Source organism: Spea bombifrons, chromosome 10, assembly GCF_027358695.1.
Source record: "Spea bombifrons isolate aSpeBom1 chromosome 10, aSpeBom1.2.pri, whole genome shotgun sequence".
NCBI lineage: Eukaryota > Metazoa > Chordata > Amphibia > Anura > Pelobatidae > Spea > Spea bombifrons.
In genome coordinates this window covers 12,180,422-12,206,303 of record NC_071096.1, presented here as the reverse complement: position 1 = coordinate 12,206,303, position 25,882 = coordinate 12,180,422, and the positions used below count along the sequence as shown (strand labels likewise).

At 41.7% G+C, this 25,882-nt stretch overlaps 1 protein-coding gene across 3 annotated transcripts in view; it reads left to right on the top strand.

Annotated features, from left to right (window-relative positions):
• BRSK2 (BR serine/threonine kinase 2) overlaps nucleotides 1–25,882 on the top strand; it is a 45,812-nt gene that overhangs the window by 6,140 nt on the left and 13,790 nt on the right. For all 3 annotated transcript variants that reach the window (XM_053449390.1, XM_053449391.1, XM_053449389.1), the window contains exons 2-11: nucleotides 13,279–13,373; nucleotides 20,731–20,816; nucleotides 21,258–21,398; nucleotides 21,942–22,058; nucleotides 22,420–22,453; nucleotides 22,544–22,612; nucleotides 23,211–23,357; nucleotides 23,799–23,830; nucleotides 24,565–24,729; nucleotides 24,898–24,995. In XM_053449390.1, the coding sequence (XP_053305365.1) occupies nucleotides 13,279–13,373; nucleotides 20,731–20,816; nucleotides 21,258–21,398; nucleotides 21,942–22,058; nucleotides 22,420–22,453; nucleotides 22,544–22,612; nucleotides 23,211–23,357; nucleotides 23,799–23,830; nucleotides 24,565–24,729; nucleotides 24,898–24,995 (984 nt within the window). The remainder of the gene's footprint in view (nucleotides 1–13,278; nucleotides 13,374–20,730; nucleotides 20,817–21,257; nucleotides 21,399–21,941; nucleotides 22,059–22,419; nucleotides 22,454–22,543; nucleotides 22,613–23,210; nucleotides 23,358–23,798; nucleotides 23,831–24,564; nucleotides 24,730–24,897; nucleotides 24,996–25,882) is intronic.

The window sequence follows — 25,882 nt, the reverse complement described above, 5'->3', positions numbered from 1 at the left end:
TTGGATCATATGCTCCGGCGGGTAATGCATGTGGCTTGCAGCGGCTGGGGGCCGCCTGTGATTGATCAGTGAGAATGCGCCAACGGTGTAGAGGAACAGTAGGGGAACCTGCTCAGAGGAGTCAGCCAAGGTACACATAGATCGGAAATTGTGTAGGAATAAAATGCGCAGCACATACAATACTTGGTTCTTCATTAGTGACTGAGACCAGTGGAATCTCCATCACGGCCAGCATAGACACAGTCCCTCCAGCACCATGCATCAAAGCCTACGTCATGCCCTGCACGGTTATATAAATATAAAAGTGCCTCCGGACTGACGTCCAAACTGTGCGTTTAGCAGTGGATGACCTTCACGTCGCATTGTTTAACCCACAGATTAACTGCTTGAGGTCTGGAATGGTGAGAAATCCCATACATTGCATACCTGTTATCCAACCAATGAAAATACAACAAATACATTGGGTTCAGTACCCGGCACGGAAGCAGTTAAAATAAATGACACATTAGAAACCCGTATAGAAGGCCTGTTGTGTTGCAAGGCGGCATTTAGTCCCATCACACGTTATGGTAACAGAAGAAGAAGGGCCATGGTTTTCACATTCTGGGATATAGCGGAGACCTGGCCACAAACAGGAAGTTATTAAAGAAGCCATTGGCCTTTTGGGACCTGGGCTGCCCTTTAAACTTCAATTCACTTGGTTGTCGTCGCGTTTCTTCTCGAGCGTATGGCTTCCCGACTGGAACACAGGCATCTATTGCTGTTGCCCTCACAATGGCTGCCATTGTTTTGGTCAAGAGGCTGGACATGTTCTTACGCACCCCTTGTACATAACACTGGCAGCCCCCAGAAATGACACATATGTGCTGGAATCTCGCCCTACGCGTCTCTGGCACGTTAGAAATCCTCAGTGCCGTCTGAATATTTTTCTTTCTGGTTTTTGTTTTTAAGCTGTTAAGTAATGGACAGTCTGAAATAGTTTTACTTTATTCCAAAATGGAAAGCTGACTTCTGAAAAGTAAGGGTAGGCTCAGAAAATAGCATTTTATGTAATGTAATGACATATTATCTGTGACAGACCCTGACATGCTGAAGGCCCATGTCTACTAAGGTCTGAGGGGCACATATGAATCTCTATCTGAGCCGCAGAGCAAGACTGTAACCCTTGCCAGGTTTTCTCTAAAAGAAACCAGTTCGTCATCCTGGTTTTGATGCTGCTGAGGACAGGCTAGAAAAACACCATTCGTTTATAGAAAATTGTGTTCTGACCCCGAGAGTGCTGATTATCAGGATCAGTCTTGCTTTTATTTGTAATACAGTGTTATCCGCCGATTATCGTGTAAATCTGAGATGGTATTAGTTATAGTTCATATAGGGTGACGTCCTGACTCCAGATTATAAAGTCGTATAACGAGTGTATACATCACCCCCCTACAGGCTACAGGAGAAAGGATCTAGTGGATCAGGTGGGATTTACATATCTTTTTGCTGAAGTTGAAGGAATTCTACACCATTCAGGATCTTTTTAGGTCTTGTAGGACTTTAGTCAGTAAACATTCTGAACAGAGGATTTTGTAAACCATGGGTTTGTAGGTGAGTTGAAAGATTTAAGACTTCTCTAGTCCTGCAGGAATGGTATTCAGGTCCTTCCTAAGGTACATTTTAGTTGGTGAGATCACACGCATTAAGGAGAAACTCAGTGGGACTGCCCCTTCATAATGCATAGTCAAGTCTATCGCTTAAAATGCTTCATCTAAACTAAAAGTGTTTTGGTGAGTAAACTGTCACGTGGCCTACACTGATAATACATATAAGACTTGGTTGCTGCTTATCCTACTTAGATTTTAGAGATCACACACCTGCTTGCATGCAGGACACTGATGTATGTTAATTTGTAGTATGGTAGGATTTCCACAAGGACTGCTGGATAATTTGGGGTTAGCCAGTACATCACAAATGTTGGCTTGGAACAGGTTTTGGTGTTATGGTTAATGTTCTTAGGGTTTTCTTGATCATTTGATGCTTTGAGTTCCTTTATGGCAGTCTCACTAAGTAAGTATGACTCTGAATCAGGTTAATGACAGAGTTGTCTGTAACAAGATTGGGTTACCTGCAATTTCCATCTGTTACCGGATATGATTACATCTTTCGCTAAATCCAGAACTTCCCGGAGACTGGTGGGAATAGTTCTGCAGGAAGAGCAGGACTTCTCCTGGTTTGAATATGCCTTTTCCATAGATACTCCAGTGGACATTAATGTGCAAACACATTTGGGACGGCTTACAGTAAACACTTTCCCAATATCGGCTTTCAACCAGGCTTTATGTGAACTCGCAAACCAGGTCTTATCAAACAAACCTTTCCCAACTTTGGAATAATTAAGGGCTGTTCACCTACCAAACAGGTTAGAATTCTGGAGTCTATGGCTGAATAGCTTGGACAGTTCCTCCGGCCCAGGTGGCTACGGACTGTGATTCTCATGCTGCCATTCGAAATTATGTGAGCCGTAGTCCTCAACCGCTGGAATTTAAAAGCTTGTAGTTTGAATAATATGCGCGCCTTAGTTTTGAGAGAGAGTGATGGATGTATTGAAAAGCTGTATGGCAAAAGGTTGGAAGGCTAGTACTTTAAGCGGGTGACCATTACTGCAACTTTAGTATAATTCTTTGTAAAGAATAAAGCGTTATGGCTGCATCGTTAGAAGCGAGAATAGGTAGAGAAGATTTGCCAACAACAATATCTGTGTAGAGTATACCATTTGCATTTGCTATCCAAAATTACCTGTCTGAGGTTGTATCCTCACCAATACTGGGGTATTCTTACTCGCCACTGAATTTTAGATACTTGCACACAGTTGGCTTGTGCTCAGCTCGGAAGTCTCTATTTGGTGGGTTGCCCACACAACTGCCGTGCTCTGCATCGTTAACAGCTGATAGACCCATGTTTGGCTCGCTTCTCCAGCTAGCCCTGACGGAACTCACTGGAGCTCGGCACAGAGGTCCCAAGTTTAGCTGCTTATTTGAGCTTCCTGTAGTCTTGGGTGAGCCCGATAAGCCCTGCCGAATTAAGCCAACAAATTTGGGCAGTTTAAGCTTGGATTTTCCAGTATGAGTACAAGCGGTTGGTTTGTAATGGAGACCGGTGACCTTGGAGTTTCATTGAGGACTTTATGGAATAGACTCCATGAGGTTGTTGGCCAGATCTGGTTTGGCTTTTGCCTTAACTGTTTATCATTATTACATTTTATTGAACATAATACATTTACAAGACATTTCCACAGCAATCACTAACCCTCGTGTACAAAAATGTTGCCATGTTGCCATTCAGGTGAAAGCATTCTGAACGTTACCTGTGGAAGCTCAGATGAATGTAGAGAGAAAGCATACAATGTATATGTTTTTTAACCCAAAATAACACTGTGGGATTTGTAACGTGTGCATCCCGCATTCTCATTCTAATGATATAGATTGTTTTTGTTGTGAACGCATCCAATGTGTAAATAGTGTGGGTGTCTGCACTGCAATGGCTGAGAGGGTCCTTGTCGCCACCGTACCGCAGAGTTATATATAGAGCTTCTATCTGCAGTCTCTGTGCTGCTTCTTTGCACTAGGATTGCAGAGACCAATGGAGGTCAGGCACATGCAAATCAGGATTAACTCATTCATTGCCACCAGCGTGCACATTTCCCACTAACCCTTCCCCAGTGCATACACTGTCTGTCGAGGGTTAATTGCTTCTCTCCCAAGCAGATCTCAAAACAGTAGAAAATACTGCGGAAAAGGTTTCCGAGACATTCCATTAACCCTTAACTGCTGTCAATCAGAGCTCAAGTTCATCTTTTCACGAGGCTGAGATTGTCAGCACTATCATTTTTACTATTTTTTTATGCCAAACGTGACTTTGTTTAACCCCTTCCTTGTGAGTGATATGTGGCACACGAACCCATTTCATGCCAAAAATAAAAATAAACAAGTCTGCTTCTTAATGTGAGTGATAGGTTCAGTACTTAGGACAGCAGCAAGGGATGAGGAATAGGTGATGATGGGAGAAATATGACATAGCCATACAATGAATTAACTCATTAATGTTCAACATGCACCACCAGAAGCTGCATCTTTTGTAAATGGTCGTCATTACCTACAGAGAAATTATAAAAAATCTTCTATTATATTGATATCCAGAAATGGGTTACACTGTAACAGATGACAATATAATACGCCCGGTGAATTATTCCCAGTCCCATATGTTATTTGATCTTATTTTCCTTGGGGTGCTGGGCTATGAGTCTGCAATTTCTTAACCGAGATGAATTCATCCTATGCTATTCTACATATAGTGCCGTGGATCTAATCAATCTCCGGTTGCATTCTGGGTAATCTCGCCACCGGCGATCATAGAATAATCACGACCAGAGAAACTTTTTGCGTGACACACAGGAGAAGCAGCATGTCAATGCCCCAGGTCCCTTTCCGCGGATCACTTACAATCCCCAGAAATCACAAAAGCAGATGGATACTGAGCAGATCTGGGCTAAGCCGGGCTGGGAGATTACAGGGGGTGGTGTTTGTGTAGCACGGAGCGGTAGGCAGATGGTGCTGCACCAAACTTCATCTCCATCCCTTTCTCTTTTGCGCTCCCCCCTTTGTCTGCCTTTCATTCTGCCCTTTATTTAAAGCCCCCTTTCACCCCTCTTCATATATCTCCTATATCCATCAACATATAAACTTGCCTTGTTATGTACTTTTTTCTTCAAATTAAAATAACAAAGAAAAATGCTTTATTATATACCCGTGAATCAAGTATTATTAAATATACTAATATATTAGAGGATATTATTTATTACCCCCTTCTAACATTCTCGGGCCATTGGTCATCTGATGGGCTCGGTTATTTAACCCCTTAATGACAAAGCCCGTATATGTACGTGCTCAAAATCCATTGTTTTCAATGGGTTTAGGGACCGCCCATAGTCCTTAAGGGGTTAAATCTGATTTGTACATGATTTAATGGTTTCATTGGGATTCACCAATTGTGGACATTCTTGGCGTTCTTTGACAAGCCAAACAATTGCTTAAAAAAAATCATCTCACAACAAGATCAGCCTAGCACAGCGGCGTACATGATCGTTACCGTAATAATAAACCGCATAACACAGTTCTCCTTATTTCTTTTTAAGTATACAAGATTGTTTTCGCCATAAAAATGTTGCACAAAAATAGCGATATGTGAGCCTATTCCTTGGCACGGTAGATTTGATTGCTTGGGAAATCAGATGTTCCTACAGTTTACTTTGCAAAGTGGATGCGCTGCACATTTTTTAGGCACTAATTGTATTTTTAGCATCCTTTCTTGCATGTTTAATCTTCCATAAATAGGACAGATCCAACAACACAAGCTAATATGAAAATAATCCAAATTCTGCCTGCGATAGATCCCGGCCTATGTATAAAATGGCTTTCAAAGGCGCTCCGTTTTTTTTCCCCCTACGATTCTCTTGCATCCGCTGTCTGTTTATTCCTTTTTCGTCCAACTTTTCTCCCATCTTTATATCCTCCATCTTTTACATTCTCTCTCTTCCTCAAAGCTTTCTCTCATGTTTTCTCTTTCATGTTGTTCTTTTTTCTCCCATCTCGTTCTCTCATTCCCTGTCTCCCTCTTCCATCTGTTTTAATCTTCCCCGCCTGGATTGTTATTTTTTTCTATTACTCTCCCAGTATTTATTATCCGTAAAGTGGGCCTGTGTGGTGCACTGTGGCCCCTGAGACCCATGATTCAAAGAGAGAGCCTTCCTAATGCTCACAATATTCCAGTCTAATGCATTTAGTATATAGTACACCTGTAAAATAATTGTATGGGGTTTGTGTGTGTCGCATCACTGAATTGCATGCATGAATGCCAAATGTCTTTATGCACGGTGACTTGGAGGAGCGCACATGGGCAAGACTTTTCACTACGTTGTATCTTCACCAATCTGACATATTCACGTTAGTCCTACATATTGACTCGTGAAGGGCACCCCCAGTAAAGTTCCTCTGTCTAATGTAATATACAGGAGGAATTCTGAAATGGTATCAGACACTATTATGCATTCTGCAAGGCCAGTCTTCCCTGTAGGAGACGCTCACTAGGGATGGCGTTTCATAGTGAAGTCAGGGAGTTGACATGTTTTTTTCTCACCTACAAAGTCCCGGTTAGTGAATACACCTCTTAGGAGATGCTATACAGCATTTTCCTTATCCCGCTATATCCATAGAACATCGTTCTGATATATCATCCTACCCTTGTCTATCCGTTCTCTCTATCGTCAGTCCAAAGATGTCCTTTATCTTGCCGTCTTCCACTTCATTTATTGTTTTCGTTCTTGCTCTCTATTTTCTCGCTGCTTTCCTCTTTTTTTTTGTCCGGTCCCACCATGGCCCACTTTTTTAAAAGAAGCTGTACTGTGCACGTGGTGCTTTAGTGTTCTCGCTGTTGTGAAGGCGAGGACTTTTCACAAATGTGTGAGTTTCTTGAGGAAAGTCTAGCCCAAGTCTACAGTTTGGTCAGTTATACATGTTCTGTATATGCCCAGCTGGAGAAAGGATTTTGATCTCATCTAGTCTCTGCGTTCCAGGTCCAACCGAGTCAGATCTGGAGAATGCGTCCGTGTATCTTGTTTTGTAAAAGGCATTAATATGGAATCCCTCTTTTACCTCTATTTTATAATAATGTGACCGGGGACAGACTGCCGTCCCACGTTCTTCTAGGTGCCTCTAGCTGATTCTGTTTGATATCTGTGATATATTCCTACACTCCTTGTTTGTTCTTATTGATGTGTTTTTATTATACGGACCTTCTTAGAATTTTTCCAGGGTTATTAATATTATTTTTACAATAAGCGCTTTTGATGTAGACCCACTATCTGTCCTTTACCATTCTCATGGCTTGATACATTTGCACATAAATGTTTCTTAACTTCTTATTCCTCTGACTTTCTTCACTCCATATGTTTTTTTTTAAATCTCTTTTCATGTTCCACTGTTAATTACATCTTTTTAGTCTCCTTAGACCGGTTGGTTTCTCTCAAGTAATCCGGATTGTGATTTCCTTCCAGTGACATTTTGTGACATCGTAATACACGGGGTTTATCTTTTAATGATTTTCTGGTCAGTATCACGAACGGCAAGGTTTTTGACATTTCTCTTGAGATACGATATAAGTGAAATACCCCATAAGGCATGAAGGTGGATGCTCACGAACCAAGGGCATTTCTAGAATTCAGCTATGGCCCAACAAGCCTCCCCAAACATATAAACCAACCCTGTTGGCATGCCTTGCTGGTACAGCACTAGGCTTAGATCTCCTTCCTCACGTTCAACGTCTTCTTCTGCTTTTAAATAGAAAAAAAAACAGCAGAAAGAGAAGGTTTAGGATGGGGACCAAAACTTTTAGGTTAATAAAGAAGTGGGAGGAGTGTGATGATTCACCTTGGGGTTTATTCGCTAAGCAGCATGCTGTCGTTAACCTACTGTGAGGTGCATTCTAAATCATTACACAGGGGCAAGAAGGCGAGTAAGACTCACTGGGTTTGGACTTCGTGCATAGTGAACGAGATATGATTACCGCTAACTGCTTAGTAAATATAAACTTGGCTTTAGAAAATGTATTCACTGCTCCATGACTTTCACGGCTTCTGCAATAACAGCTGCATTAGTCCTGCATAATGTACTCAGATTCAAATATTTGTACGCAGGGCCGATAGACCTACTGTGGTGTATTCACTAAAGAGCGCGCTGTCACTAGTTTGTTGGGGAGTTGTAGTTTTACCCCTCTCATTTCACTATTTATTATGCACATGAAGGGCTAAGCTGGCCATGCGTAATTCAGTGAGCAAGCAGAGATCTTGCTGACAAACCTAAAGAAATCTTGCTGATTTAGCCAGGTCTCGGGGTACCCCCAGCCATGTTGGTGCTCAAATGGGCTCTTTGAAGCTGACCCCAGTTGACATAGTTTCCTTACGACTTGTGTTTGGAATCCTTCCTGAACCTCTTTGGTGCAAATTGAGTTTGTTTGCTCCACGATATAACTACACAGGAGTGTTAGACAAACAAAATAATATTCTGAGACGCAGCATTTAGATCCAAACAGAATAGGAACATGAACAGCCGGCCCGTCAGCGTGTCTTTCATGGAGCTCCAGCACTTGGTGTGATGCCTACATTACTACAGGACACTATCGTGAACACTGCCGTAATATTACAGAAAGCTCTTGACCTACATTGACTGCTGGGACTTCAGTGTCCACCAGTCTACTGAAGGCCACACATTTTGGATCAATCTCCATATTTCGTCATTGCATTTAAACCCGCTGCCTTCCTTTACAGCATTCACATCCGGAACCGTATGCAATAACTGGTAGTACGTGGGAATTTTCTGAATTAGCTGATCATGAGTGTTTCCAAACATTAACCCTTTAATAGCCTGTCACAAAGGTAATGGCTCACTGCTGACAGCAGCCAAATGGTTCTAATGACTGTCCTTGTGAATATCATAACTTGTCACAAAATAAGGCTATTCAGAACCTGTATTTAAGCAGGGATTTCAACTGTGATATTATTATTGATTCATACAGCCTCATTATATTCCGGGTAGACTGGCACTGAAATCCCATCATGCTCTCCATTTGCCCAATGTGAAATGAAGTAGTCAAGGCTGGTGAAAGGTGTGCCCACGGACTCATTACTCAGATGCGCTGCTCAGTGGGCCAGATACAAGGCAGATCTCTGATCCCCCAACTGGACCATTCACACCATGCACACCACAGTATGAAGTAGCCAGCGCCATGCACCTGAGACAACGTTTCGGGAAATGACATCATATCGTGCTAGGTGAGGGCTAGAGCAGCCAAGGTAAATACATCCCTTTCTAGGGCGTCTGGAGTAACAAGAACATCAGGCAGCATTTACACGCTTACTGGATCCGCCCAGTGCTCTTCTTATGTGGATCTGTCTTGAGTTGGACTGGATAGAAATTATCATGATGTCTACCAAATAGGTTTTAGCCAATATATTACAGCGCCAGCGGATGAGGCTTGCCTTCCCCGAATCATCTGGACTCGAGGACTGAGTGTAGGATCAGAATCTAAGAACAGATAAGATTCTGTTAAACGACAATAAAACCAGTGATATGTTAATTTGAGATAAGGGACAGAAGGGAGAAGAGGGAAAAGATATTTTTAACTTGTCAAATAACTGGGTGATGATGAAGTTGGGGGAAAGATGGATTGTAACCTAGCAAGCAATTTGCTGTTATACAAGCTGCTTGATCAAATGTACCATATGTGATTATTTGTAAATCCTACATATGTTCCGCTGTGTGGTATGCTAACCAGGATTCAGAATGTTTTGTATCCAAGCACTTTTACCTTATTGCAAATTGAATAAGTACAGCGGAGAAAGCTGCAGGATATGGAAACCGTTTGCAGATATCTGATCCCAAGAGCTTGCAGTCTTTTTCCTTAAATATCACCTTTAGTATTCTGACTCTGCAAGCATTTCACTCGGCTTCTTATGTTAAATTGTCCAGGACTAATCACTCTTTCTATCATAACTACCAGCGCTCAGAGCTAGAACTGAGTCAGCAGGAACCTTAAGGGGGTTGGATGGGGAGAGAGACCAAACCGTGGAGGGAGGGCTCCGATGAGAAGATGTAGAAGAGGAAGGAGGAATGCTGGTAGGGGGTGGGGTGGGGTAAGCTGACAATGCAGGAGTAGAGCGCTTATGAGAGAGTGTAGGGTGTGTTGCAGAGGATTATTCGGTAACTCTGTCCAGGGTGCTGAAACACACGATAAGGCAAATCCTCAGCAACACATACAGCGTTCTCTCTGGTGGATTCTATCAAGACAATGGAGCTGGTTCGGTTTCCTAAGGAAGCAGCACATCTCCATTTAGTTACACAGTTCCCTTATCTGTTAGCGCAGGAGAACTGCATTAGTGTTTCACAAAGTGCCCAAGAACCATTTGCACACTAATACTAAAGCCATCAGTAACATTGCTGATTGTCTGTTGTATTTATGGATGTGCAAGGCAGGATCCACGCTCAATTACTAATTGTTATAACCCCACCTTATCTCAGCAGTTAATAGAAACATAGAAAACAGATAAGGCCCATCAAGTCTGTCTGTTTTAAGCCTTAAAAAGTCCTTGATCTCACCTTAGATTCAGGAGCCATATGCCTAAAGTAACATCAAAATCCCATCATGCAGCGGGTTGCAAATTATGTATTAATGAGTATGAAACAAGATCTAGACACTCGATAGAGTAGAGCTTGAGTGTAACCTGATCTCCATTCTTATTTGGGGGTTGATGTTCCTTTGGCAATCACCCGGCTTGTTGATGAGGTGAGATAACGTATATTGTGAGAGGGCTCTTGTCCTGGGGATGCTATGAGCCCTGTTAAATATGTCATAGTAAAGGCAATTCAGACCTGTGCCTTAATCATACTGGCTTTGATGGCTGCTATCGCATTGGCTTGGTAGCCTGGTTCCCCCTACACTTTGTTAACCCTTCATCACTTGCAGACACGCTTTCTGGGAGCTAAAATGGCACAGGCAAGCTGGGGACAAAGATGGCTCACAAGGCTGGGACAAAGATGGCATAGACAGGCTGTTTGCGGGCTAAGATGGCACAGAGAAGCTGTTTGCGGGCTAACATGGCACAGAGAAGCTGTTTGCGGGCTAAGATGGCACAGAGAAGCTGTTTGGGGGCTAAGATGGCACAGTCAAGCTGTTTAGGAGCTAAGATGGCACAGGCAAGCTTGAGACAAAGATGGATCAGACAAGGTGGGGACAAAGATATCACAGACAGGCTGTTTGGTGGATAAGATGGAAGCTGTTTGTGGGTACAATGAGAAGCTGTTTGGGGGTAAAATGACACAGAGAAGCTGTTTGGGAAATACTTGGCAATGACTAGCTTTTTTGGGACAAAGCTGGCACTGCGGGACATGTTTACTGTTAAGGGGGCCCAGGCAGTTTTTGCACTGAGGCCCTGTTCATCTAGTTTTGCCCCTGTTCTGCTGCCTGTGTAACCCTTCATCATGTTTGTTCCTTACCCTGCTCTCGAGTAAACGTATTCTCCACTAGAATGGGGAAATTTAATATTATGAAGGGCTTTTAATTATCCCCCGATATAAAATATTACAAGCGTTTTATGGCAACATGTCTTTTTATTAGGAAAATGTACAGAGACTTAAAAGGTTACATGTATTGGCAAATGATTTTAAGCCGCAGATACACTAAAGCTGGCATAAGAGTAAATGCACTCTTTCTAAGCCAGATCCATGTGACCCCCCGGCACAGAAAGGGTTACCAGTTAAGTACTAATTATTACAATACAGTAAAACCTCCGTTATTCATTTGTTCTGTTAGAGGGTAAACGATGGGCTAATTTGATCATCGGCGACATCTTTATTTCAATCAGGGATTGCCGTTTGGTGCTGCTCAGATAGGAGCGGCGCGTTCTGAAGATTATAATGGGATTCCACGTGCCGTGTCTGGCTGCGAGGTTATGTTCTTGTAACATGATGGGCAGGTAGGCAGTGTTTTGTCTTTCGCTTTTCCACTCAGTAGGAGGCCTGGCTCGTCTTTGGTTCCCGCGTTGTACGATGTCACCTCAGTTGCTCTCTTTCGAGCGCGTGCTGCTACTTCTAACGCTGTGTAAGTAGTGACAAGTAGGACAGTTGTAGGGTATATTAACAAGTCATCCGATAACGATCCCCTGTACCTGACTTTTCTATATCTTCTAAATGAGAGCAGAAATAAAATCCATCGCCCTGCAACTTATATATATATATAATATAAAATATTAACCTACGTGCAAACAATTAAGTGGAGACATGACCATTTTGCCACACAAGACTCCTTTTTCCAGAGGGCAAGAAAGTCAGCTCCCCGGCGTAATGCCGGTCTCAGTACTGAATTCCGGCAGGGTCACGCCGGGCGACCAACCCTGTTCCTTTCAAGAGCTACATGGAAAGCAGACAATAAAACAGACTTCTGCAAATATGGATACATCTAAGACTGTGATAGTCCTGATGCTGGCCATCGGTTTGGGATTCCAGCACCCCTCGCCCGCTTGGAAGATACACCATGGAGTTTGTGTGCTTTATTATACAACATGATATTCCCAACACTTTATTGCACCCTCGCATCTTGTTATTTTTATTAATATTTTCAGATTGTTTTTCACTCCAACTTTTTCTCTGCATCCCCGTCATTATCTCGAATTCCCTCTTTTTCTCTCTCCTTTTGCTTCATTTTCTGTGCCCCACTTTTTAAAACATCGTCCGTTCCCAGAAGCGTTTTATTTTTTGTGTCCTGCCTCCTGTGACTAACTTCAAAGAGCGTGAGACGCAGCGAGATGGGACCCCCGTCCACCCACCCCAATCAGCTTCCGCCACCCCCTCCAGCCCACAACCCACACCATCCCCTGAGTCTTCATTACCAGAATTCTTGCTAATTAGCGCTAGTGTGTGTATGTATGTATGTGTGTGTGTACATATATATAGTTATTTAGATATGTATGCTGTATATATACTCATTATATCTCCTTGTAACCCCCCCCCCCAGCACTGCGAGATAAACTCAATTAACAACTTTGATTATCCTTTACCGATAAAGTGCTGACATTCGCTTGTGATGTACAATATAGCATTATCATAAAAATATATTGTATAATGGCGGACAGAAGTGAAAGGGGAACTCCCACCAAAAGGAGAACTTTTATATCTTTTAGTTATTGCCCTAAACTTGTAAGGAATATAGAGTATGTGTAAATTCTATGGGCAAGAAACTAGTAAATAGTACATTTTTCATTTATTTTATGTTCCACACAAGTACTGATATTTGTGAAGCCGTTTGGACATTGGAGCACGGATTGCATCACACGGATGTAAATGCGTAAAATTAACGTCACAAATGGCGTCAAAAGTCCTTACGGCAGACACATCGCAAGCACGGCTATAGTCTGGCGTCACACACTTCAGCGCAGACTAATACCGCCGCTTAGTAAACCTGGGAAAGGTGCCGTTGGACTGTTGTTAAGGCTGGATACGCAGCGTGGTAGGTGTATATTAGAGTTGCGAGCACGTGGCGGTCCAGCCACGGGCCAAATAGGAAGCAGACATCGGCGAGTGTTATCGGGTGATCTGTGACCCGCCGTCTGGCAGCATTCTGCAGAATGGCAAATTTTGCCCAGAATTCTGTCACATATTAAATGTTTTTTTTCTTTTTCTCCCCCGACAGGTCTGGTGAAACTTGGTGTTCATTGCGTCACGTGTCAAAAGGTTGCCATCAAAATCGTCAACAGAGAAAAGCTCAGCGAGTCCGTGTTAATGAAGGTAATGGTCCAGCATACGTTTCTGTATGAAATATGATTATTATATGATTTCTTAACCCTTTGCATGTCAGAGGGCTGCAAACTGTTGGTGGGAAATTGTGGAGCTCACAATTCGGCAGAAAGGGAAAACTGAAAGATGTGGTTTGTGTCCATAGTAACTAGGGTTAAAACTAGTATTAAAATTGTTTAAATTAAGTAAATTATCATGACATATAGCCACATATAACCACATATTAAAATATTTTAAAATATGTCTTCTCATGTTTGTGATGTCAGACAATATATTGTGAGTTTTGTGAGCTAAAAAAAGATGCACTTTAGTCCACAACTCTCAAGTTGAAACATCATTTTTGCATTTCTCTCTCTCTCTCTCTCTCTCTCTCTCTCTCTCTCTCTCTCTCTCTCTCATATATATATATATATATATATATATATATATATATATATATATATATATATATATATATATAATATATAAACATAGAAAAGTATAAAAATATATATATATATATATTTTATATATATATAGGGCATGGATGCAGGGATGGAAAAGCAAAATAAATTGGACACTGGCCTCAGTTTCTCTTGTTTAACCCATCTGTATTTGTTTAAGGAGGAAATCTGTGTCCTTATCCATATGTAGGTACCTATTGTCCTTAACATACACAATGAGCATCCTATTGAATAAGCCTATTCTATAGCAGAGAAGGCTCTGACTTTGCTGCCTGTTTTTGCCCTCACTGGCAGCAAAAAAAATCTATATTTTCTGTATAACGTATTTGCGAGGCTTTGTTCTGACAGGGGAGAGGTGAAGGTGACAGGCTGGCTTTGCATGTGCAGAAGATGGGGGAGGCAGCAGATGTTCCATACATGTTAGTGGGGTGGAGAGCAGATGGTACCAATCGGTGTGAAAAGCTGAGAAGAGGCAGGTGTTGCTACATTAAACATACAGTATCATGCCGTTAACTCATAAGAGACATGCCTTTGCTCCCACTGATTTAAAAAATGCTTGTTTGTTCCCAATGCATACCTATCAATTTTTTATGTGCTTCTTCATTGTCGAAGATTTCATGGCCGTATATGACTCAAAGAGCTTCGCTAATAGATAGCAAGCACAGTTCATTTAAAAGAAAGTGGATATTTCATCAGACCTACATCTCCACTCCATCATAAGTGGTTACCCATGTTAGTGGTAGTTCAAGTTATTCATGTATATATCTACAATATCTATAGCTGAATGTCCCGTAATTGTAGGGTCTGCAACTCTTCGTATTTTGGGGGATGATAAAAGAAAAGAAAGGTTCACAAGACATTTCCCACATTCATATACTCTATAAGTTCATGTCATGTACACGAATATGCAATGATCACGGGCCACTGCCAATAAATATGACAGAACACCCGGGGTTTTCTATTTGACAACACCAATAGCAGTTAGAGGCAGGTATTTATGGACGCCATCTGGTCTTCTGTACCACTAGGAGGGACATTTAAATTTCTCAGTGGCTCTGATTTTTTCCCCTCTGGATGGGTGTTAATGAGATGTTTAGACCATTGTCTCCCATTGTCTTGCATAATGTGGTTAAAGCATGTCAGAGAGAGCAGTCACATTTGTGATGGATGTTCCAGCCTTTACTTATTTCAATAGGGTACCTTGAGAAAGCAGTGCATTTAGTACGCTTCTCCATTAATTTAGTATTTATATTTGTATATAAATCGTAGTGTCGTAGTGTACCAATTAATTTGTGGAGTAGCTTTCCAGCTGCCATTAAACTTCATGTCCCATGGTCTTTTGCCAGTTTGTAACCAGCCAGAGGTTGGCTGAGTTGGCTCCAGTTTGACAACAGCTCGAGTAGGAGATGGTGGCAAAGGGGGACGTGTGTCTCCCCCTGCATGGATTTTAAGAATTTGGGGAATCAGGAATATTTCCAGTTAGCACTTCTTTTTGTGACCACATAAATATATAGCCAGGTTTCCTTCCTCCCCTGATGTCCTTCTTTTCTAGGCGCTCGGAGCCTCTGTGTTAAAGGCACAACAATGAATATAGAAACAAGAGTACATGGTTTATAAATGAAATAGAGAAAACATATAATTATACATATAAAAGCCTTAATTACACAAATAGCTATAAATACATAATCTAAGAAGCCCCAAAACTAAAACCTTGCCCCTTAAAACAACAGTCTTTTCTAGGCCATGTCAGATGTTGGATATATTCAGATGTATTCGTTTTTCTTTGTCGACTTTTTACAAAACCATTGATATTTTACTCTTTTTGCCCATAAAACTGCTCAGAGATGCGACTATTTTACGGAGTGGGATTCGGCCAAACACAGAATTTTTTTTAATATAATTTGTTGTTTTTTTCCCCCGTTTCCTTCCAGAATTGACTGCCAGGTTTAGCTGGGATCTGCCCCAAATCTATAAAGAAAAAATAGTGAAATCTCTACATTCTGCAAACACAGAAGGACGGCAAATCTAAAATAGAAATGGAATATTCTCAATGTAACTCTGCATTTAAAGTGACAGTAAAGTCCTGTAACACTTAGCAAGCTCCCTATTTTGTAGCAAAGAGGTCATTTCTGTTAAATTGATCTTCGAGATTGCAAAGCAGAATAAACACACAAAAGCCATCATTTATTGTAGAAGTGGCAATAAACTGTCGTAATCAATGTTAGCTCGTGATTATATATTTCTAATACACAAGATCTTAAACACTTGAAGGAAAAACAGCATGATATTGCAGGCTGATGTAAAACCCACAGCGAATATCCATGGTAATGATCAAAGTACCTTCAAAGTGTTGTATTTGAACTGTGTGCAGCTGATGACACAGTCCACGCGAAGATGAATAACCGCATATCGAACGGGGTCTTGGGTGTTTTAGCGACTGATGTGACTTCTTCCTGGGTACTAAGCATTGATCAGACATGTATCTACGTTTTTAAAGCCCTGAGGCATGAGCCGTTCTCCCCAAAAATAATGAATAGAAACTGGCCTACTGACTACTAACAGGACTCCACCGCAATCCCCAAATCTAGAAGGTTATGGTGGTCATAGATATGGAGAGAACAGAGCAACTTCATGGATGATGATATTTTGATGAGGAGATGTCATAATTTTTTAACAAAATATGAGAATTAATTAAAAGGGTGAGACACAGAGAGCTCAAATGAAGACAGGAAACTGAAATAAGTGGAGAAAGGTATGGGGCATATGAACACAGAATTTGACGACAGGAAGGAACAATTTGGCCAATCTAGTCTGCTGTAAACCTTTTTTGGTCCTCGGTCTGCTCTCAAATTAAGGAGAGAGGAGACTGACGCTGGGATGACTGAGATTCTTGGGCAGGAGTGTCTAACGTGTGGCCCGCATGAGATCTGCAGTGGTGACTACCTCCAACCATTGGGGGATCCAGATGGGGCATCTGCCCCTCCTCGAGATAGACGGAGGCATCCTCCGTGAGTATGACTTTAGTGTATGTGTCCGTGTATGTTAGTGCATATCTGTGTGTCTTGATATGTTGAGTGTGTGAGGATAAGTCAGTGTGTGACCATGTGTCTTGGTGGCGAATGTTGGCATTTCAGTTTGTAAAGGTCTGGATATGTTAGAATGTGTGTCTGGGTATGTTTGTGAGTGTATGAGGGGTATTTTGGGGGTATTTTGATGTGTGAACATGTGTCTTTGCCGAGGTATGTTACTGTATGTGTGTCTGGGTATATGTGTGAGTGTTTGTGGGAGGTATGTTAGTGTGTGTCTGGGTATGTTAGTATGTGTATGTGTGTGGGTATTGTGAGTAGGGAGTATGTTAGTGTGTATATGGATATTTTTGTGAATGGGGGTATGTGAATGTGTGTCTGGGTATGTTAGTATGTGTGTGCATATTTGTGTGAGTAGGGGGTATGTTGGTGTGTGTATGTGTATTTTTGTGAGAGAGGGGATATGTTAGTGTGTGTATGTGTATTTTTGTGAGTGGCAGGTATGTTAGTGTGTGTCTGGGAATGTTAGTATGTGTATGTGTGTGTATTTCTGTGAGTAGGGGGGTATGTTAGTGTGTGTATGTGTATTTTTGTGAGTGGCAGGTATGTTAGTGTGTGTCTGGGAATGTTAGTATGTGTATGTGTGTGTATTTCTGTGAGTAGGGGGGTATGTTAGTGCGTGTCTGTGTATGTTAGTATGTGTGTGTGTCTGTGTATGCTCGCCATTCACACATACATTTCTAATGAAGTGGCCCACTGCAGAATAAACTTGGAACACCCCTGTTCTAGGGGGTAGAAGAGAAGTTGAAGTGAGTAAGATGGAACTAGAATAGAGTTAAGAGGAGAGAGGGATCTGGAAAGGAGAGGGGGTTGATACATTGTTGTAGGCATCACTTGCCATCACAAGTATTGGGCATTGAAATATCCTCTTACAGTGGATTGCATTACAGGATTTATGATGGTGACTCCACAAAGATAGACGGGTAAGATGGGCTGACATGCAGACGCCTGTCATAGAGTCTGTAAAACAGTCTACAGAACACACCAAAGAGGCTGCGTGTGTGACAGGATCACTTAGCCCTGGTTCACCTCTTGTATCCCTGCAGCTAGCTTTGGCAGCCTGACAAAAAGAGGACGACAGAATGATAGACTAGGACACGCAGGCCTCGAGCTGCTGGGCGGACCGTAAAACACACCATTTACACTAGCCCAGAATGGCATCACCGGCACATTTATAAAGTCCCTTCCTGGTGGAACTTCCAACCTCTGGCACTGAAATAGTTACTGCGTGTATCCACAAATACGTGTAAACGTTCCTATTTATGAGCTCTGGCCAGACAGACCCTTGACTTGTTTCCTTGGTAACAGGAAATCAGTGGATTAATACAAATGTATTTACTCCACTGGCATACATCATTGGGGCAATGTGTGTAAGGAGGCCAAGTGCAGGGACGGGGTAAGTGGATAAAGGCCATGAAAATGCCGCTTTCCAATCACCTCACCATTTGCCTCCTAAACACAAAAGTAATCTTGCCCTTTGTCTTTACACCGTGTCCGTCTCCCCGTATGCATTCATTCTCCCTTGTATTACGTTCTGGTTGTCTCTTCTCCGAATCATCTCCCTCGCTTCTCCCATTTTTGCTTCTCGTCTTCTCCCTCTCTGTCTTTCTTTTTCTCGGTAGCTTTCCTCCCCCTCTTCTCTTACCAGTAGCTCTCCTTTTAGTTCTCTCTATTTCTATCCTCAATGCTGTCTGCATCTCCCTCCCCCACCCTCCAGCCCCTTTTCTTTGATGTGTCTGTACATTAGAAAGTGGATAATTAAAGATTAGGAAGTAATCATCCCCCCTTCTGTACGATCCCCTCCCGAGGCCAGACTGATAATGATGCTAATCAGGCTGGGGTGTCTGAGGCTCGTCTTGTTACAGTAGGCTGCGTAGGAATGTGGCATGGGATTCTCTATAGACTTACACAATGTGACCTAATGACTGAAACACGCTTAATGTGTTAAGAAATCAGTCCGTCGTAGACTCAAACTGACCTAATTATTGTTAACGTCTGTGTTAAAAGTACAGGTATTCAGGAAGGTCCATGGATTCACCCTTTGATCAAACATCATACACGAGTGAACCATTTTTAGGGATCCTCTAAGGTCTTGAAAGCTTATGTGTATCTTACTCTGTGATTATCTTGGTCATCTTGGTATCCTAATAAGATTATACTGACATCCATCCATGCATATGACTGTAGGTATGCACAAAAGCATGGAGGGCATGCATACAATTCCAGTGCAAAGGTTGAGAGGTCTTATTACCATAGCAACTGCAGCAGTGTTTTCCAGCAGTGTTGAGCATACAGGGGCTAGTTAGGAGTGATGATAGTCAATGGCACTCTGGATTGTCGTCAAAGTGGTGTCAAAGAGGAGTCAAAAGATGATGGGCTGAACAGGAATCGACCCTGGCACTTTAAGGCCAGGGGGTGGATAAATGGCATACGCAGCCTCCTGCTAGATATACTTGGTATCACTCAGAAGGACCAACTCTGATGCATGAACAGCCATTTTCCCCGACGGACTGGCGATGATGGGATGCCTTGGCCTTTTAAGGGCAGCAGCAGCCTGATGATGTAAGTGGGGCCGATGGCTGGATATGATCGGCCGCACATTACGTTCTTCTGTAGCGCTTGACCAGACATTTCCAGCCACGTACTGGAGCGGCAGATCGGCCAGTCCAGACCTGAACATTTAATTATTACATATTATTTAAAGAGCGCCATCAGATTCTATAGCGCTAGTGGGAACTAAAAACTAATAGAAACATTCAAATTGGACAAGACAATTAACACACATTAAGACATCCTGGTGCAGGTGGAGAAGAGGGCCATGTTCCTGAGATGTAACAAGGGATTGCGATGGTTACAAGGGAACCGTCTACTTGACTTGATTTACCAGAATAAATAGTTTTTATATCCCTGATGAAGTGCAGTTGTGGCTTCTTATTACAGCTTCCCTCTGCATGTCAGGAGAGGCTCATCACCTTTAGTTGGACAGAAGAGGAGTAAATAGTTATCGTGTAACTACCCAAATTAAACCATTGACAACGTCCTATAGGTTCTTTTATACTTTGTGGTATCTTATGGATTGTTGCATGGGTGGAATGGGCTATCTCTGATTAATCCTGCGAATGCCGGACCATCTCTCATATGTAAGTAGCACAGACACTGCAAGCGAATGAGATGGCATTGATTCACGCTCCTAGTGGATGAATGTGGAACCAAAAGTGATGACATTTTCTTCACTTAACAATGTGTTACACATCTGTCTGGCAGTCAGAGGCTTAAAGGCGAATTATCTTTTTTTTGTTTGATAATTCTTCTTAAAAAGCACTGGGTATTAGTATAATTGGATAATATAGAAAAGAGTCGTTAAAGATTATGTTCTGGTAATCTTACTCATTCCAAAGAGGATATGTAAGATTTGTTTTTATGAAATAATAATTAAGATCTATTAAATGTACACCAAAAATAGCTTGATGTATTTGTCATTCAATATACTTTGTCAATATATATGCTTTTTCAACTCCGGTTCTCTATGTTAACACAACAGGATTACAGGATGGTAAACTAAACACAAATGATTTCATGTCATCATAGCAACATAGAATATTCTATGGCTAAAAGATGTTTAAGTTACTACATTTACCCTTAAACATTTTCATGGGGAAAAACGCAGTCCAGATGACCCTGAAAAGCCTAAACATGGTAGCCACGGATGGGCATAACAATGGTTATAACACATAGTGCCAGTATGTTATTGTGCAGCATTGTATGTTTGTATATATTATGCGAAATAAATATATCTTGTAACCATATGGTTGTTGACAGGTGGAGCGGGAGATCGCTATCCTCAAGTTAATTGAACATCCGCACGTCTTAAAATTACATGATGTCTATGAGAACAAGAAATACCTGTGAGTATACATGGATTCCACGGCCCGGCTTAGGAGCAGCGTCGGTTCTGTACAGCAGAATTATGTGCTTTCTAATCCTTGTTTAAAAAAAAAAAAAAAAACAACAAACCACGCAGAGTAGAATACAAGGATTTTCAAGGGCTTTTTCACAGTTTTAATTCCAATTTTTGTTTTTATTGCATACACCTTTGGCCTTCTAGTTCCCATTTTGACGTACCGATATGACAATTTGCGAGACTTTGTACCATGTCTGTGATGTGTACATATAGGTTCGATTTATATTTCCCTCTCCCTGTCTGGCTGTCAGCTGTAATCTTTTAAATTGTGCCATTTTCCCACCTTAGCAGTTTGACTCCATTTAGCTTTTTGCCTCGTTCCTTCCTTCCGTTCCCATGATAAGCCATACTTTCTTCTCATCCGCAAACCCTTGTGATTGCGCAGGTACCTTGTTTTGGAGCACGTGTCTGGGGGAGAACTCTTCGACTACCTGGTAAAGAAAGGGAGACTTACTCCTAAGGAAGCTCGCAAATTCTTCCGGCAGATCATCTCGGCGCTGGACTTTTGCCACAGTCATTCCATCTGGTAAGCTTTAATGTGAAAAGTGTTAGCTATAGTTATATGGTTCATAATTTCAAAAATCAAGAAGTAAGTTGGTCAACTTTTTCCAGAATATCTCTCAGAAACAACAGACCTTACTTACTTACTTCACGTACAAAACATGAGTCTGTGAGTACTTTAATATGTATTCTTCCAAACGAAAACAATATAAAAAGAAAGCACGAACCTGACACTGCCTTCTCCTAGATGGTCTGAATATTCTTGACACCGATTGGCTGCTTCAAGCAGACTTTTCAATTTCCTCAAAAAGGTGGAATAGGATTTTAGTGGTATTTACTGGGGTCTGAAGGAGCAAGAACCCCTGTCCATTCTACTTTCAAAAAGGGCCGGGTTTACCAAGAGAAAAAACATGCCAGGGTTATTCTCTGCCAATTAAGCCTTTGGTGGCCAGACCCTATGGTGAAATCATTACGATATACATCCTGCGTGCCTTCTCATGCTTTCTTTGATATCACCAATAACTTATTTCTTCTGTGGATTTTTTCCTCCTCTGTATCTTACCCTTAGCCACAGGGATCTGAAGCCTGAAAACCTCCTTCTTGATGAGAAGAATAACATCCGCATCGCTGATTTTGGGATGGCCTCTCTGCAGGTCGGAGACAGCCTGCTGGAGACCAGCTGCGGGTGGGTATATTTGGCATTACAAGATCTTCTAAAGAGGTTTAAAGAAGACCCAGAGTGTTTGTGGTTGGCGTGGGCTGGGCTGGTGGAAATGCTAATGTTTTTTAGATTGCTGATGTGTTTTTTGGAATATAGGGATAATTTGGAGACTTTCATTAGAACAGTGTTGGTGGTTTAAAGGTGCTGTTCCACTTAGACAAAATCTTGATTACATTCTCTAATGTAATGTCTAAAATAAACTTTTGCAGATCTGTCATTTTATTATTTCCTCTGAAGGTTTAATCACATAAGAGCAACACAGGAAAGTTTAGCCTTTCCAGTTTCTATAGCAACAACCTAATACTTTTTATTATTACCAATGCAGGTCACCACATTATGCCTGTCCAGAGGTGATCAGGGTAAGTCCTGTTTATGTCCCTTGCTTTGTACTAATCTACTATGTAGGGTGCAAAAAAACCAACAACTACTATCGTGTGTCTCTTGTGCAGGGTGAGAAATATGATGGAAGGAAAGCAGATATCTGGAGCTGTGGGGTCATCCTGTTTGCTCTGCTTGTGGTAAGAATATCCATGATTAAAACGTCCTCTAACACATCAAAAAGATTAGTGCCGTTTGATCACTTTGATCTAATCTTTAAAGCACCGAAACATCATAAACGCACTAAAACATCACAGCCATCATGTCACTAACTCCCCAGGACAACGGGGATCATGCTTCTATACTATAAGCACTTATTCCTATATCCCATAATAAGACCTTAGAATGCAAAGCGATTATTCGCATTACTTTTGTACAAACAGCAACAGCTAGAGGTCTGTGCCATTTTTATATATATATATATATATATATAGAGAGAGAGAGAGAGAGAGAGAGAGAGAGAGTAGTTGTAGGCAACCAGCTCTCAATAAGCTTCAACTCCCATAATCCTCTGCAGCTGAAGGCTAAGACTAACCTGTATTTTATAGAACACACTGACACTCAAAATTTTATTATATTTATTATATATATATATTTATTATATTCATTAAACGTGACTAGTAACTATTCACTGCATCAGATTACATATGTAATTCATTCATTTATATTGACAAAAAATGGATTTAGAAAGGCTTTTTTATTATGTACTCCAAATAAATACACATTTTTTTTTCACAGGGCGCTCTGCCATTTGATGATGATAACTTGAGGCAGCTTCTAGAGAAAGTGAAGCGAGGGGTCTTCCACATGCCACACTTCATTCCCCCCGACTGTCAGAACCTGCTGTGCGGGATGATTGAGGTGGAACCCATAAAGAGGTTGACGGTGAGATACAGGCGTGGGAGAGCAGGCTCTCGTTTTTCATTTTGCTACAACTTACAGCAGCTATAAACGTTAAAGACAAGCCTGAAGAAGAGCCAATCGCTGACAACACTGACAGCAGCAGCATCCATAGCACGCTGTCTGATCCTCACTTAATTGTGATGATCTAACAGTCTCTTATACACTCTGTCGGTGGCCAGATAGATTTTTTTTTTTATTGAATCTTTTTAACTAATGATTGTGCAGCCCTTACTTTGGATGTATAATAAGTCTCTTTAAATTGGAACATATTGACAAAGGGGATTAATCAATAATTAAACAACAGTTCCAAATGTTCTAGGTATGGACATGCGGGATTGGATTGAAGTTGTAGAGACAATGAAGTGATGTAGAGCTGTAATGAGGGCTCTACACGATCTAAATAGTGTTATTTCTCTCTTGCAGTTAGAAGCCATACAGAAGCACACCTGGTACATGTAAGTATAAACTATACAACATAATCAAGAGTAAGTCATTCATTTTACTTTAAACTCTGCTACAAAAAATAAAAGGCATATATATATGATGGAGCTGGACCAATATACATACTAGGCTGGAAACCAAAAAACATGATGCTATTAAAAGGAAATACGTGGTTAAATAAGGTCCCAACGCACGCTTTAAGTTTGCAGATTTTAGACACATTTTGGTAGATAGATCTGCGATCAGATAAGTGCCCCGTATTTTCAAGCCTCCAAGCTCCACAGTACATATAACCTGCATAAATGGACCAGGCTATTTTATCACTAAGGCCCCATTGCATCACTCAGTTGCATTATATATGGCAAAGCCCCAATTAACCAGCCCTGTAACGCATTTCTCTGGAAAGTCAACAATGTTTGAAGTCCAGAATCAAGAAATTTTGATATAGATCATAGTTCCTCTTCTCAGAATTGTCCTTCTGGAAATCTGATCTCCAGAACAGCACAAGGTATCCCAGTTGAGTCTTAAGCTAATGTTCATACATTAGACTGTGTAAGCCTGCCGGAGCAGGGCGCTCTTCTCTACCACTCTGTGCTAACCTGATTTCATGTTATTCTAGATTTATTCTTTAATTTTCAATCTCCCCTCTTGTAACATAACTACGCGAGTCTGCTGGCGTTCATTACTTGTAATATAATGCAATATGTTTTTATATGAAGCATGATGATAAATCTCTACTGTCCTGCAGCGGTGGGAAGAATGAGCCAGAACCGGAACAAGCAGTCCCAAGAAAGGTGCAGATGGGGTCTCTGCCATCGCTGGAGGATGTGGACCCGGATGTGCTAGACAGTATGCACTCCCTAGGCTGCTTCAGGGATCGCAACAAGTTACTGCAGGACCTGCTGTCTGAAGAGTAAGTGCCGTGGACATGGGGAAGGGTGAGGAAAGGTAGAACAAAGACAGTAGAATGTATTTACGTGAGGGACGGTCGGCAGGATGATGACAAGTTAGGTGCAGCAAATCGAGGAAATAGAGGAATATGTATGTACTGTGAATGTCTAACTTCCCTGCTTACATTCAGGGAAAACCAAGAGAAGATGATTTATTTCCTATTACTGGATCGGAAGGAAAGATACCCCAGCCAGGAAGATGAAGATCTACCACCAAGGGCAGATATTGGTGAGAACCAAATGCCAGGCCCTGAAGCCAGGTTATTTTTTTTAATAAGATGCACAAGCCAGGGCAACCGATCTTACGCGGGCCGCACCTCGAGCTCTGCTACTTACCTGTGGGAGGGTCTTCTGTACTGCATAGAGGAAGCGGAACCTAGCAGAGTTCACGTGACATCACATGACTCTGCTCCAGTCCCGCTTCCTCTGCGCAGTACCAGAGAACGCAGAGGGAGGCCGCGCCCTCTGCTGAAGTCTGTGAGCGGCATCGAGGAGCTGTAGTGCAGGTAAGGGGGTGGGGAGGGTGTTTGAATGAGTATACGTGATTGAGGGAATTAATCTGTGAATGAATGAGTATATGAATGAATGAGTGTGTGTGTGTCTGATAGCATGGATGTGTAAGTGCTGCAACCTAGGCATGATGGGACTGTGATTGCTGTTAGCAATCACACTCCTATCATGCCAAGTCAGCCAGTACATGCTGAAACCTAGCTAGCTGCCCCCCTTGTGTATTGATGCTTGCCAGCATTATGGGGTCTGCACATCACTTACAGCCACCCTGTACCAGCATGTACTGGCTGACTTGGCATGATAGGAGTGTGATTGCTAACAGCAATCACAGTCCCATCATGCCTAGGACCAGCATTTACTGGTTGCCTGGGTATGATAGGAGTGTGATTGCTGTTAGCAATCACACTCCTATCATGCCAAGTCATATTGCTAATTTTTTATCCAATTGTGGTGTGTTACCTACTTTTATAAAAAATTTGAGTTTTTATTATTATTTATAAAGGGGGGGGGGTCATTTTTGGTTTTGGCTAAGTGAAATGTGAATGTTTTGGTCCAGAATTTTCATTTTGGTGCATCCCTAGAATAAATAGAACTATTTCATTTTTA